This window comes from Bufo bufo, chromosome 5 (assembly GCF_905171765.1).
Source record: "Bufo bufo chromosome 5, aBufBuf1.1, whole genome shotgun sequence".
Taxonomy (NCBI): Eukaryota; Metazoa; Chordata; class Amphibia; order Anura; family Bufonidae; genus Bufo; species Bufo bufo.
In genome coordinates, this window is record NC_053393.1 from 453,885,928 (window position 1) to 453,902,463 (window position 16,536).

General features: G+C 42.9%; 1 protein-coding gene across 2 annotated transcripts in view; it reads left to right on the forward strand.

The window, feature by feature from the left end:
* AHR (aryl hydrocarbon receptor) overlaps positions 1-16,293 on the forward strand; it is a 131,788-nt gene extending 115,495 nt beyond the window's left edge. The window contains exons 9-11 of one of the 2 annotated variants that reach the window (XM_040433679.1): positions 313-454; positions 2,733-3,960; positions 15,225-16,293. In XM_040433679.1, coding sequence (XP_040289613.1) covers positions 313-454; positions 2,733-3,960; positions 15,225-15,392 — 1,538 coding nt within the window. In that variant the 3' untranslated portion in view covers positions 15,393-16,293. The remainder of the gene's footprint in view (positions 1-312; positions 455-2,732; positions 3,961-15,224) is intronic. The other variant, XM_040433681.1, reaches the window with a different exon arrangement.
* The last annotated feature ends 243 nt before the right edge of the window (positions 16,294-16,536 follow it).

The following is a 16,536-nucleotide window of genomic DNA, read 5'->3' on the forward strand; positions in this document are numbered from 1 at the left end:
GATGGCAAGGTAAGCTATCGAAGCAGACGGTTCTGCTTCAGAATATGTGAATGTAGACAGCTGGAAGAAGAGGTGTTGGTATAATGACAGCTAAGCGCTTTATCAGGGTGGGGATGTGAAGAATGTTCCTTAAGATAATACAGAACAGAAAGTATTAGTCTGTTCTGGCTCACTCTAGTACATTGTTGCAGCTGGACCCATTGTTTTGTTGCCTTGATCTCGAATATTGGCTAATAATTGGCAGTAAAATGTATGGTGAATTAGTAGAGCTTCCTCGTTCTTGGTTAATTGACATTTATTCCTTTGATGCAGTGATTAAGACTGGAGAGAGTGGCATGACCATTTTCAGACTTCTCACAAAAGAAAGTGGATGGGCTTGGGTGCAAGCGAATGCCCGACTTGTTTATAAGAATGGAAGACCAGATTATATTATTGCAACACAAAGACCTCTTACGTAAGTGTTTTACTGCTCAGCTTAGAAAGGTAGATATACAATCAACGCAAGACTCGAATGAAACTTTGTATGTGTGAAATTACATACAATTTTAGAAGGGAAGTTTATTGGGAAAAAGTGTACAATTGAAAGAAGACTCTAGTATCCTATTGGGCTGCCTTTAGCCTGGATACAAGAGGAGATCCAGATAAACATGGAGACATAAAGGTTCCATATGGTATCCTGTGTCTCATTTGCCCCCAGATGTTGTAGTTAGGCCTGTAGATCCTGCACACTCGTATATTGCCTGGTGTCCCAACTGGTCCTGTAGATGCTTGATTGCTGATAAACACCCTTGCTGTTTATGGGCACACATTATCCTCCTGAAAAATGCCAGTTGGAAGCCCCCCATGAGAGACAACACATGTGGCCACTGGATGGGTTATTAGTGTCCCTTGTATCTCTTCCAGGAGTGACTGACTGTTATATGTCCTAGCTCCCCAGAACATCACACCAGCAGTTGGGGCAATGTGTCACTCCACAGCGAAGGCAGGATTAAAGCGCTCACCGCAAGGTCTCCATACTCTAACCCTATTGTTCTCGAATCCCAAACTGGATCGCATTGCACCCGCACTGAATACGGACCCATTCAATTCTATGGGGCTTTGCACATGAGCATTGGTTTTCACGCATCACTTGTGCGTTGCATGAAAATTGCAGCATTTTCTATATTCTGCGTTTTTCATGCAACGCAGGCCCCATAGAAGTGAATGGGGCTGCGTGAAAATCGCAAGCAAGTGCGGAAGCGGTGCAACGGTTGCTAGGAGACAATCGGGATGGAGACCCGATCATTATTATTTTCCCTTATAACATGGTTATAAGGGAAAATAATAGCATTCTTAATACAGAATGCATGGTACAATAGGGCTGGAGGGGTTAAAAAATAAAAATAAAATATTAACTCGCCTTAATCCACTTGATTGCGCAGCCCGGTTTCTCTTCTGTCTTCTTCTTTGAGAATAGGACCTTTGATGACGTCACTGCGCTCATCACATGGTCCATCACCATGGTGATGGACCATGTGATGAGCGCAGTGACATCAGCAAAGGTCCTATTCCTCAAAGAAGAAGACAGAAGAGAAGTCGGACTGTGCGAACAAGTAGATTAAGGTGAGTTAATTATAATTTTTTATTTTTTGTTTAAACCCCTCCAGGCCTATTGTACTATGCATTCTGTATTAAGAATGCTATTATTTTCCCTTATAAGCATGTTATAAGGGAAAATAATAGTCTACACAACACCGAACCCGAACTTCTGTGAAGAAGTTTGGGTACCAAACATGCCGATTTTTCTCACTCGCGTGCAAAACGCATTACAATGTTTTGCACTCGCACGGAAAAATCACGCATGTTCCCGGAACGCACCCGCATCTTTTTCCGCAACGCCCGTGTGAAACCCACCTTTACACTGCGTTATTTTTGTTGCTTGTCTCATTTGATGACTATTATGAATAACAACCAGCAGATCTACGAATGCAGCTCTGGAGTATAATCCACATTATACGTAAGCCAGTGTCACTCACTTTTCATCTAGTTTATATCTGTGTGGTCATATTTAAACATATCCTTTACATTAACTGTTAACATTCTGAGTTTGCGATCTCGTACTACTCTCGTTTTGCCAGTGACAACATTTCCATTGCTTTTGCGGTTTCAGCCTGTTTGCAGTAACCAGTTTGTACACTTAAGGCTGCTTTCACACCAGCGTTTTTGCTGGATCCGTCATGTATCAGCAAAAACGCTTCCGTGATAATACAACCGTCTGCATCCGTTCTGAACGGATCCAGTTGTATTATCTCTCAAACAGCCATGACTGATCCGTCATGAAAACCATTGTAAGTCAATGGGGGACGGATTCGTTTTCAACTGTGTCAGAGAAAACGGATCCGTCCCCATTGACTTACATTGTGAGTCATGATGGATCCGTCTTGCTCCGCACCACAGCGCGGACAGAAAAACGCTGCTTGCAACATTATTCTGTCCGCGATGGGGACGCAGCCAAACAGAACGAAATGCATTCTGCTTCATGCCGTTTCATTTTAGTTCAGTTTTGTCCCTATTGACAATGAATGGGGACAAAACGGAAGCGTTTTTCCCCCACAGATGTGAAAGTAGCCTTACCCATATCAAAAGTGCATATAAATGGGAGACCCTGGAGTACAATACGCTGTATCCAGATCTATCGTCCTCCAAATCCCTCTTGATTTCTGAGTATGTCTTTTGTTTGTTTTTACTCTTAGAGAGGAAGAAGGAGCAGAGCACTTAAGAAAGCGGAGCACACAGCTGCCTTTCATTTTTGCAACCGGGGAGGCAGTTTTGTATGAGACCTCGTTTCCCTTCCCAGGTCTACTGGGCCCCTCACAAAATAAACCTAAAGGTTCCTCAAGTAAAGGGTCCACTGCCAAAGCAACTGCAAATGAAGCACCTGTCAATCCTGCCTCCCTCCTGGGTGCCATGCTGAGGCAAGATGAAAGCGTGTACATTTGCCCTCCCGCTGCAAACACCTTTTCTTTTGAGAGCTTTTACAAAGATGACAGAAGCGATCTGAGCAATAACTTTTGGCAAGACCCTCTGGTACCCGTGGCAAATAACAATATGAAGCTAGAGGACGGAGCTTTTTCCCAGGTAAAAAGCACCCCGCAGTCTTCAGAGGTCACCGGCGTTTTTCCAGAGGCTAAAAACAATGAGCTTTACAATATCATGAGAAGCTTAGGCATTGACTTTGATGACTTGGAGGTGATGCAACGAGACGAAGAGTTCTTTAGAAATGAGTTTGAGTATCCCGATATTGGAGATATTGATGTGGCAGATGAAATCCTCACTTATGTGCAGGAGTCCCTAAACAAAAAAACCGACTGCATGTTTGGGAATTCGCTTCCACAAATGGCTTGTGCGCAGGACTCCAGCAAAGTGACACAGGATGCACCACAGATGCTTCAGCAACAGCCAAACCAAATGATGCCGCAACAGCTGTGTCAGAAAATGAAGCACATGCAGGTCAATGGCTTGATGACGAACTGGAACCCTGTGGGCAGTGCCCCTCTGACTTACCAACAGCAGCCGACTGAGCAATATGTACCTAGCCTCAATAACCTGGCTCAGGAGTTTTACAAACCTGAACTCAGCAGTGCTCCGTATACTTGCAAACAGGAATATATGCCTTACCAGGACTCCTTGCCTGCGGTGCCACTGCCTTCTAACCTTACACAGATGGACTTTGAGCTTGGAAATGTGGAACAGTCGATGTACACGTCTTCCTCAAACTTGGATGGGTTTTTGGAATGTCTCCCACAGACTCCTGAGCTCCAGGAGTGTAGTGTAAATGCACAGACAGTCATGATGACTTCCCAGCCTTGCTATTCTGGGGCAGTGTCCATGTATCAGTGCCTCCCGGAACCTCAGCCATCCTGTATGAATCAAATGCAATATAACGCTGTGACGCCCGGTCACCAACAGATGATAAACAAAGTAAGATGTCTTTAACAATTTTTACATCGAGAAGTAACTAAATACTTGGATTCAATACCATGTCTGTACATTTTCATGTGTGTGTATATCACGTATATTCGGTGTTTGCCTGTGCATACAAATCTGTTGTCCATGGCTGGCTTATTAAATATCCAAGTATCCATGTCTCAAGGCCTTTTTAAAGGGTCGAACGTTGACTTGTAGGATAGCTGCCTTACATCTGGTGGCATCAGAGGCAGAGCTTGTTAACAGCTCATTTGCATCCCTTTCTTCCCAGAATTTGAGGAGCATGCATGGCCTACAGATGTAGCAGGGGTAGCACTCACACTCTTAACGCGATGAGTTAAGAAATTTGAGTTATCTTGAAACAAAAGCCATTGAAAAGAAATTGCTTAATGCATTTAGTTTAGATAACATGTCTCATAAAGCATGTGTGTTAACCCTGCTTCATCCGTATACGTCTCCTCACACCGATTAAGGCTCTCTGTCCCCAAGAAGACCTAGTACCCCCCAAATCCTGACCTAAGCCTCTCACCCAGTTAAGCCAGTACTCTCTGCTCTGCACTGATGAGGGGCAATTACCCTGAAACAGCTGTCTGCAGATGAGTTGCTGGCTTATTTAATGTCTGAGTAATGTCTCAAGGCCTATTTAAAGGGTTGAATATTGACCTGTAGGATAGCTGCCTTACTTCTGCTGGTATTAGGCAGAGCTTGTTAAGAGCTCATTTGCATCCCTTCCCAGAATTCTAGAGGCGCATGTATGGCCTATAAGTCCCCTCCCACCGATTTAAGGCGCTCTCTCCCCAAGTAGAGAGAGTACCCCCCAAATCCTGTCTGGTTTAGGAATGATTTTTTCAGTTCCCTATTAGAGAGTTGATGGACGTCCCTGTTTAGAACCCCCATGTATTGATCACTAGAGACCCCAGTATCTCAAGCATGCACACACTAGGGCTAGTTAGTCTATTAATATGTGGGGTGTGGTGGGAACCAGAAACCCCAGGAAAACCAATATAAACATATGGAGAACATGCAGATGTTGTTCAGGTTATGATGGGAACCAGGACCCCAGTTGTGCAAGGCAACAGTGCTAACCACTGAGTCACTGTACTGCCCTTTAAAATAATGACAGCAATATTAGTGTGTACAACATAATAACAGAAGCTCAAACCAAAGTAAAAAGGGTTTTAATTATCTGTTACTCAATGCGTAAGAGATTAATACAACAGGGAGCATCAAATTACTAGTTTGATTGGTTTGTTTACAACCTTCATTATAAATAACAAAAATTTTCAAAAATTTTTGAACTACCACTTCATTGCCTTTAATAACTATATTTGGGATGGGCAGACAGACAACAGAGGATCCCTGTACTTACCTAATGTAACCACATTTGTGATGTCACAGAAGCTTGCCTGACGGAAAAATATTTGTGATGTCACAGCCGCTTAGATGATCTGACCACATTTGTGATGTCACAAAAGCTTGCCTGGCAGAAAGATATTGGTGATGTCACAGCAGCATATGTTTGCCAGAGGTCATGGCAGCTTCGCTGAGACGAGCCTATTAAATATGGATATTCATTTTAACTTGGCCTAAATAGAAAATTGAATAGGGACTAAAACATGGGTGTTTAAAACCCCAAATCCGATCGGATCTCTTTTAGTTGACAATTGAAAGATGATGATTTTGGTCTAAGAGCAGAGCAGATGTTCCTTCAATACGACATGTTCTGTTCATGCTATGGTACTGTCAGGAAGATTATCAATGCTTCACTGGTTGTATCTCCTGCAAACAGTGTTTGTGTCAGTGATAGGAATGAGGGCGCTTACAGGGGTTTTCATGTAATAGGCTTTACTAGGTTCATGTCAGTGGGGAACAACCTCTAGACAGTGGGAGAAGTGATGAATCGAGCACCAACATTTATAGCGTCTATAGTATAGATAGAGAAGCCCCCTGGCTTTTCATAGTAAGTTCTAATGGAGCATACATATGAGGCAGATTGTCTAATCCCCATTAATTTAGGACCCTTATACTCGGGCGGATGTTGGCTGATCGGATCGTTTATGCAAACAGAAAATGCTCGCTGGTCAGCAGCTCATCTCCTCGTGTAAACCGGGTATGTGCTACCGACATAAAGTATAGGGGGAGGAACGAGCATATTAATGATTGTTCATATTCCATACAATATCCATGTGAAGTGCCTCTAAAAGAGTGCCGATCGACTTGATCTGTCATTAGTGAGGGGTCATTTAGGGTTGTGCATCAGCCCATGTAAGACCACCCTTTGTCAGGCAGTGTAAAAATGTGCACATTTCCCGGCAAGGTCTAGTTGCACACATTAGTGAATTTGTCCCTTTAACTGGGACAGAAAAAGCTCAAGAAACTGTACTGAAAAAGGTTAGTAACTATTTTAAACACCATTGCGCCTAAATTTAGGTGCCGGTGGCGTTTCTACACAGCTCTTGCCACTTTCTGAAAGGGGAGAAGGGTGGAGTGTGGACTTATAATGCCGTAAATGACAGTTGACATCTACTCCACCTACGAGCTCATGCATGGACAGACAGAGGATGCACCTATTTTATGACGAGGCCTGCACATCCTCCAGCGGTCCAGGGGATATCAAAGATTGACATAATTAAACCCCCCCTAGTCTCTTCCTTTTGCCATTTTTACTCTATAATATGCATTTTATTACATACGTATGCAAAGAGCAATAAAGGGTAATTCTGCCCTTTTTGTTTACCATAATTTGAAAGAGCGAAAAAATTGCGTTCAAGAACAATATAAGTACAGGCAGTGTATAGGAACACCCATCTGAGAGCTGGGACACTGTTCGGTGCCAGGGACTGCTTAAAGGGAACCTGTCACCGGGATTTTGTGTATAGAGCTGAGGACATGGGTTGCTAGATGGCCGCTAATACATCCGCAATACCCAGTCCCCATAGCTCTGTGTGCTTTTATGGTGTAAAAAGAACGATTTGATACATATGCAAATTACCCTGAGATGAGTCCTGTACGTGAGATGAGTCAGGGACAGGACTCCTCTCAGGTTAATTTGCATATGTATCAAATCGTTTTTTTTACACAATAAAAGCACACAGAGCTATGGGGACTGGGTATTGTGGATGAGCTAGCGGCCATCTAGCAACCCATGTCCTGAACGCGCTGAAAAACGCCCTACGCTCAAAAAAGTTCTTGAGCTTCTTTGGGGCGTTTTGTCGCGCGTTTGCGGCCATAGGACACTGCTGTCAATCACACAAATGCGCGTAATTCGTGCGTTCACTATGGACAAAAATGCACGACTTGAACGCGCATATCAAATACGCTCAAGTGTGAACCCAGCCTTACAGGGGGCTATGATACGCACAATTAACTACTCAGGTGCGGCACCTGAGGGGTTAATTGTGCGGATCACAGCCCCCTGTAAGAGATCAGGTGCTGCCAGGCAGCAGGGGGCCGTTATGTCCACAGTTCTTAGTATATTCTAACTTGAAGCGTCCCTATCACTATGGGAACGCCTCTGTGTTAGAATATACTGTCTGATCTGAGTTTCACGATCTAACTCAAATCCGATGGTATATTCTAACTAGGGATCGACCGATTATCGGTTTGGCCGATATTATCGGCCGATATTGAGGATTTTGAACGTTATCGGTATCGGCATCTATTTTGCCGATATTCCGATAACATATTAGGAACACAGAACGCCCTGCTCTCAGCGCTCTCTGTGTTCCCTCCTCAGCACAGGGGCGAAGGAAGCAGTGTCTCCCTCCCCCTGTGCTGCCGCTGCCGCCAATGAGAGGAGAGAACATAAGAGAAGGGGCGGGGCTGTGGCCACCGCTCCACCAATGAAGATAAGCCATTCATTCATATACAGGAGGCGGGAGCTGGCTGCAGAATCACATAGCCGGCTCCCGACCTCTATGAGCGATAGCTGCGATCCGCGGTAGTTAACTCCTCAGGTGCCGCGGATCGCAGCTACCGCTCATAGAGGTCGGGAGCCGGCTATGTGATTCTGCAGCCAGCTCCCGCCTCCTGTGTATATGAATGAATGAAAGACTTATCTTCATTGGTGGCGCAGTGCGCCCCAGCCCCCCAGTATTAATCATTGGTGGCGCAGTGCGCCCCCCATCCCAATCCCGGCCAATAGTAAAAACATTGGTGGCGCAGAAAACTCCAATCCGATGGTATATTAATAGGGACTCCTGACTTTACATTGAAAGTCAATGGGGGACGGATCCGATTGCAATTGCACCATATTGTGTCAACGTCAAACGGATCCGTCCCCATTGACTTGCATTGTAAGTCAGGACGGATCCGTTTGGCTCCGCACGGCCAGGCGGACACCAAAACGCTGCAAGCTCCGTTCGGGTGTCCGCCTCCTGAGCGGAATGGAGGCGGAACGGAGCCAAACTGATGCATTCTCAGAATGCATTGGGGCTGTACGGATCCGTTCGGGGCCGCTTGTGAGAGCCTTCAAACGGAACTCCGTTCGAGGCCGCTTGTGAGAGCCTTCAAACGGAACTCACAAACGGAACCCCGAACGCAAGTGTGAGTAGCCTTAGTGTAGTTAAAGTCGTTGTCCAGCCTTTTTCTTTTCTAAGTAATGGTCTATCCTTAGGAGAGGCCATCACTAGCTGATCAGCAGGGTACTATGTATCGCATAGAAAAGGCTAGACAACCCCTTTATCCTCAGAGGGGTTTTCGTTTTTCACTCCCTGCCTTGCTGGGGGCCCATAACTTATATATTTTATTTTTTTTCTGTTCACATAGCCGTATGAGGGTCTGTTTTTTGCTGGAGAAGTTGTACTTTCTAATGACAGTCCATTTAATATTGCTTACGATGTAGTGGGAAGCAATTCCTCCAGAGTTTTGTGGATTTTCTTTTTGCGGCATTCCCCACGTGGTAAAACTGACCTGTTACCCTAATTCTCCAGTATGATTTTGGCGATACCATATTTGTGTAGTTTTTATTGTGTTTTATTACTGGGAAGAAAAAAAAACCTTAAACAATTTTTATTTATTTTTTTCATCGCCATATTCTGACCCCCTATAACTTTTTTTGTAGTTATGTTCACGGAGCTCTGTGAGGGCGATTTTGTACTTTTCATTGATATCATTTGTTTGGTCTCTTTATATTCAGTCTGTGGGTGAGGTGAAGGGAACAAAAAACGAATCAGTCATTTCGACTTGTCTTTCTGTTTCAGTTTGCTATATGAGTTTGCTATATGGGATAAATATTTTTTATATTTTAATATTATGGGTGTATTCCACACAGCCCATGATTATTTTTGTTATTGCTTATGTATTTTAATTTTTGATCTCCCAGATGGCGTGATCACATTTGACAACGGCATCTGAGGGGTTAAATGTGTGTAATCACGGTTATTGTCGATTGCATACATTAACAAGTAGGCTAAAGACCCACCTGCGGCACCTGAGGGGTTAACTGCCACTGATCGCAGCTCCCTGTCACAGAGTTCGGGTGCCGGCTATGTGATTCTGCTGCCGGCACCCGCCTCCTGTGTTTGTATTAATGGTTTAAAAACATTGGTGGCGCAGTGGCCACAGTCCCTCCCCTCTTCCGCCCCTCTCCCCTTAGTGGTGGCAGCAGCAGCATAGAGGGGGGGGAGACTGCTTACTTCTCCCCTGTGCTGCTGAGGGAACATGGCAGTAGCACAGCCTAGTATCGGAAAATTGCAAATCCCGGTATCGAATCGATCCGGGTACAAAAGTATCAATTGGGTATCGATAATGCCGAAATGAATGCCGAACAGTGTGTTGTCTGCCAGGTGATCTGGTTCTGCATATTGCGGATCGGATTGACAGATTGCTGGGTGAGGCTGGGGAAGACCCGGCGGTCATGGTACACATTGGCAACAATGACAACTATTTTAGGGAACTAGGTGAGGAGCTCAAGTCCAGGACCTCCAAGGTAGTGTTTTCAGGAAAAATGGTTAAATGGCTGGAGGAGCTTTTAAACTAGGATCTGGAGGGTGAGGGTCATACTAATAAGGGGATAGATAGTGTAGATAGAGAGTGGGTTATAGAAGGGGACAGTGGGGATTTAGTGGGGGCTGGGGTTATCGAGGAAAATAGGGAGAAGACTGGACATAACTATACATTTATGAAAAATAGAACTGCTGGTAACAAGAACCTGTTACATACAAACATCAACCAAGGTAACCAAAAAATCCCAGATATTCACTTTACAGGTAATAGTAATTTAAAATGTATTTTCACAGATTCCAGAAGTCTAGCTAGAAAAATGGGGGAGCTGGAGGCTATGGTACTAGAAGAACACATAGATGTTAGTTGGTGTGGCTGAGACATGGTTGGACTCTTCACATGACTGGGCTGTTATTGAGGGTTCTACACTATTTAGGAATGACAGGGTCAATAAAAAAGGTGGTGGTGTGTGCCTGTATGTGAGAAGTGATCTGAAGCCAAGTCTGAAAGAGGCAATTGTGGGTGAGGATGTGGAAACCTTATGGGTGGAAGTTCAAAGGGATATAAACACAGAAAAAATACTTGGTGTGATCTATAGACCCCCTAACATCACAGAGGAGATAGAAACGCAACTGTATAAACAAATAGTGCGGGCTGGTACAGTGGTCCTAATGGGAGATTTTAACTTCCCAGACATTGACTGAGGCCATGGTTCTGCCTCAACCGCAAAGGGGAGAAAATTCCTCATCTTGCTGCAGGACCACTTTATGGGCCAGTTTGTAGAAGCTCCCACTAGGGGCAATGCTCTGTTGGATCTGGTAATTTCTAATGATGCAGAGCTTGTTGGTAATGTAACTGTTCGAAAAACACTAGGTCACTATAGTGACCACAATATGATTATATTCCCCTAAACTATAAAAAGCAAACTGTCAGGCAGAGCAAAGACACTGAATTTCAAAAAGGCTAATTTCCTTGGGTTGAAGGCAGAATTTCAGGGCATAGACTGGGAGCAGCTACTGTCACATAATTAGTACAGAGGATAAATGGGAGAGCTTCAAATCCACATTGAATAATTGCAATAAAAAATGTATCCCTTTAGGTAACCAGTATAAACGGATACAATTAAACCCCCCATGGCTTACAGCTACTGTAAAAAGGGCAATAAAAGACAAAAGACAGCATTTAAAAAAAAAAAAATCTGAGGGGTCAGCTGTAGCATTTGAAGATTACAAAAGGCTTAATAAAAAAAGGAGATAAAATTAGCAAAAATGCAAAACGAACAGCAGGTAGCAAAAGAACGCAAAACCAAATCCCAAAAAATTCTTTAAATATATAATTCCTAAAAATCTCGGTCTGAGCAGGTAGGTCCACTAAATAATGGTAAAGGGTGGTTAGTCACTGAAGATAAGGAAAAGGCAGAGTTACTAAATGTTTTTTTTTAGCTCTGTATATACAAAAGAAGAGAAAGGAGCTGATATCTGTAGTGCTGGGGCTGTTAGTACATCCAGGGATATACTCAATTGGCTAACTGTAGTTATGGTCCAAGAGAAGTTAAATAAGGTAAATGTGAACAAGGCTCCGGGTCCAGATGGATTACACCCAAGAGTGCTTTAAAGAGCTCAGTTCAGTCATTGCTGTGCCCCTGTTTATAATTTTTAAAGATTCTCTAGGTACTGGCACAGTGCCAAGTGATTGGCGCAAGGCAAACGTGGTGCCCATATTCAAAAAAGGATCAAGGTCCTTCACAGGTAATTATAGACCAGTTAGTTTAACTTCTGTTGTGGGAAAAAAAATTTAAGGACTCTTAAGGAACTATATACAGGAGTATGTGACTATATAAATAATATGCCAATTAGGACTTTGGTGCAATGACTGCGTCACCATTAGGGTTGCATCAAGTATCGAATTATCATAGTTACATAGTTAATACGGTTGAAAAAAGACATAACTAATCCGGGTTTACCAAGGACAGAAGTTGTCAGACTAACCTGATTTGTTTTTATGAGGAGGTGAGTAGTAGCCTGGACAGAGGGGCGGCTGTGGATGTAGTGTTTCTGGATTTTGCAAAGGCTTTTGATACTGTCCCTTATAGACGTTTAATAGGTAAAGTAAGGTTTATAGGCTTGGAAACTACAGTCGTGGCCAAAAGTTTTGAGAATGACACAAATATTAGTTTTCACAAAGTTTGCTGCTAAACTGCTTTTAGATCTTTGTTTCAGTTGTTTCTGTGATGTAGTGAAATATAATTACACACACTTCATACGTTTCAAAGGCTTTTATCGACAATTACATGACATTTATGCAAAGAGTCAGTATTTGCAGTGTTGCCCCTTCTTTTTCAGGACCTCTGCAATTTAACTGGGCATGCTCTCAATCAACTTCTGAGCCAATTCCTGACTGATAGCAACCCATTCTTTTATAATCACTTCTTGGAGTTTGTCAGAATTAGTGGGTTTTTGTTTGCCCACCTGCCTCTTGAGGATTGACCACAAGTTCTCAATGGGATTAAGATCTGGGGAGTTTCCAGGACATGGACCCAAAATGTCAACGTTTTGGTCCCCGAGCCACTTAGTTATCACTTTTGCCTTATGGCACGGTGCTCCAACGTGCTGGAAAATGCATTGTTCTTCACCAAACTGTTGTTGGATTGTTGGAAGAAGTTTCTGTTGGAGGGTGTTTTGGTACCATTCTTTATTCATGGCTGTGTTTTTGGGCAAAATTGTGAGTGAGCCCACTCCCTTGGATGAGAAGCAACCCCACACATGAATGGTCTCAGGATGCTTTACTGTTGGCATGACACAAGACTGATGGTAGCGCTCACCTTTTCTTCTCCGGACAAGCCTTTTTCCAGATGCCCCAAACAATCTGAAAGAGGCTTCATCGGAGAATATGACTTTGCCCCAGTCCTCAGATCAATCTGTCCCTGATGTTTTTTTTTGGAGAGAAGTGGCTTCTTTGCTGCCCTTCTTGACACTAGGCTATCTTCCAAAAGTCTTCGCCTCACTGTGTGTGCAGATGCGCTCACACCTGCCTGCTGCCATTCCTGAGCAAGCTCTGCACTGGTGGCTCTCCGATCCTGCAGCTGAATCCTCTTTAGGAGACGATCCTGGCGCTTGCTGGACTTTCTTGGACGCCCTGAAGCCTTCTTAACAAGAATTGAACCTCTTTGCTTGAAGTACTTGATGATCCTATAAATTGTTGATTGAGGTGCAATCTTAGTAGCCACAATATCCTTGCCTGTGAAGCCATTTTTATGCAACGCAATGATGGCTGCACACGTTTCTTTGCAGGTCACCATGGTTAACAATGGAAGAACAATGATTTCAAGCATCACCCTCCTTTTAACATGTCAAGTCTGCCATTTTAACCCAATCAGCCTGACATAATGATCTCCAGCCTTGTGCTCGTCAACATTCTCACCTGAGTTAGCATGACGATTACTGAAATACTCTCAGCAGGTCCTTTAATGACAGCAATGAAATGCAGTGGAAAGGTTTTCTTTTGGGATTAAGTTAATTTTCATGGCAAAGAAGGACTATGCAATTCATCTGATCACTCTTCATAATATTCTGGAGTATATGCAAATTGCTATTATAAAAACTTATGCAGCAACTTTTCCAATTTCCAACATTTATGTAATTCTCAAAACTTTTGGCCACGACTGAATAGTCTGTAATTGGATTGAAAACTGGCTGAAGGACCGTGTCCAGAGAGTTGTGGTCAATGATTCCTATTCAGAATGGTCCCGGGTTATAAGTGGTGTACCCCAAGGTTTAGTGCTGGGACCTTTATTATTTAATCAATGTATTAATGATATTGAGGATGGGATTAATAGCACCATTTCTATTTTTGCAGATGACTCTAAGCTATGTAGTACTGTGCAATCTATGGAAGAGGTCCATAAACTACAAGCTGACTTAAAAACACTGAGTGATTGGGCATCAACTTAGCAAATGTGGTTCAATGTGGACAAATGTAAAGTTATGCTTCTTGGTAGTAATAATCTATGTGCTTCATATGTCCTAGGTGATGTAGCACTGGGAGAGTCACTTATAGAGAAGGATTTGGTTGTCCTTTATAGATGGTAGATTAAATAACAGCATACAATGTCAATCAGCTGCTTCTAAGGCCACCAGGATATTGTCATGCATTAAAACGAGGCATGGACTTGCAGGGCAGGGATGTAATATTACCACTTTACAAAACCTTGGTGCGGCCTCATCTGGAATATGCAGTTCTGGGCACCAGTACATAGAAAGGACGCACTGCAGCTGGAAAAAGTACAGAGGAGAGCAACTAAACTGATAAGGGGCCTGGAGGGTCTTAGTTATAAAGAACGATTAAAAGAATTGAATTTGAGTCTTGAAGAGTCTAAGGGGGACATGATTAATCTATACATCTTTACTGTAAGAACTGTGATGCTGTGGAATAGACTTCCTCAGGACGTGGTCACAGCAGGAATAGAAAAAGAAAAAAACATTAATGCTTATGAAAATGTGTAGAAATCTGAGTATTAATTCCTTCTGGGATTCACATCCCCACCTATTCCTTGGTTTAACTTGATGGACATATGTCTTTTTTGAACCGTATTAACTATGTAACTATGATAATTCGATACCCGATGCAACCCTAATGGTGACGCCCTGATTGCACCAAAGTCCTAATTTGCATATTAATAAAGTGTATCATAACTTGGGAACAGAACCTCGGATCAACAAATTTTAATCAGGTGAACTACAGCTATGTGTCCATACAAACAGTTTGATAGGGAGGTTTCTGGGAACAGATTCCCTTTTTAAAGGGGTTGTCTCACTTAAGCAAATGGTATTTATCATGTAGAGAAAGTTAATACAAGGCACCTACTAATGTATTGTGATTATCCATATTGCTTCCTTTGTTGGCTGCATTAATTTTTCCATCACATTATACACTTTGCATTTCCATGGTTACGACCACCATGCAATCCAGAAGTGGTGGCCGTGCTTACACACTATAGGAACAAGCGCTGGCCTATGTGTGCCCCCATGGTCCCGGCCATCAGAGAGACCAGCCAGGCCTTTTTCCTAGTGTGGAATGCAGGGTGGTCATAAACGTGAAATATATAATGGCATGAAAAAATGAGTCCAGCCAGCAAAGGAAGCAATATGGACAATCACAATACATTAGTAAGTGGCTTGTATAAACTTCCTCTACATGATAAATGCTATTTGCTGAAGTTAGACAATCCAAAATATTCCAGAATACCATTGTAATCAGGGTTATAAAGTATATATGACCGGAATACCTATTAATGTGTTTGTTTTATTTTTTTTCAGCAGTTTCAAAATGGTTTTAGTGGAGGAAATGTGAACAAGACATATCCAGCACCGATTGATGTGGCAAGTAGCTCCCAGACGGCCACCCTCCTACCGTCTCATCATCACCATCCTCTTCCTGCAAATTCCAAACTTTATTCAGACTTGCCGTCAGGCGGATTCTTGTAAATGTGAGGAGGGCAGACTCTGCAGCGCGCTTCTGCTGGCCTCAGTAAACAAAGACTTGATGCTGAAAATGCTTTAAAAGCCACATTACATCCTAAAGAGTTTATTTGGGCTATTTGCACTTTGGTAGGCCACCTGCGGCTTATCTATTAGACTGGGCAGGCCAGGCCACGTCCAGATGTAGAGCGAGAGAGTTATCCCAATTTATTACAAGAACTTATCATTTTCAGTGGGATATTAAGGCGATGTATTTTTTGCAATACATTTGTGTAATATAACAGCATAGGATAAATAAGATGAGGCAAACATATTTCCCCTTTCCCTGCAATCCAACGGAATCGTTTGTCTGTCGAGCACTTATGTCCTTTGAATACCAATGGTATGTTTTACCATTTTCTAAAAAGTGTTTTCTTACCTTGATGATTTTATGCCTTTTTAAAAATTAAAAAAAGTCACCTATGAAAAGCACTTACTTTTAAAGTGGCAGTCCCCTTCACTGTGTCTTGACCACTTTGCACTGTCCGATTAGACTGGATTAATTAGAATGTGTCACTTTATTGCCTAGATCTGTTCTGCAATTTTAGCTGGTGTAACAGGTAGTGAATCCCAAAGTAGTTGTGATGTATTATCCCACCGCTGGACTTTAATTCGAACAATCAGCTGGATGTTTTTATTTTACGAATCTTTAAGTCCAATCCAATTGTCTGATGTAGTTGTATATTCCATGCACTTATTTAGAATCTCCCGACCTCGTAGATCTTGATGGAAGCCCATAAAGCACAATGGTCAGATCGATGTAAGAGTGCATTCACACAACCGTATATATTTTGTGGTCCATTGTAACAATGCCTATTCTTGTCTGCAAAACAGACAAGAATAGGGCATGTTCTATTTTTTTTTTTTGTGGGACTGCGGGTAGCACATAGTGTGCTGTCCGGGTTTTTTTTTTTTTTTGTGGACCCATAAAAATGAATGGATCCGTGTGACGGCAAAATATGCGGATCAGATGCAGACCAAAAAGACGGTCGTGTGAATGGGGCCTTAATTGAGGCAGTTTAAATAGAGCTCTCAGAGGAGCGTACTCGTGTGTTACCCATCCATTTTGATCATGCCTCCATTTGACACCCATGAATTGATCCCTGTGTTC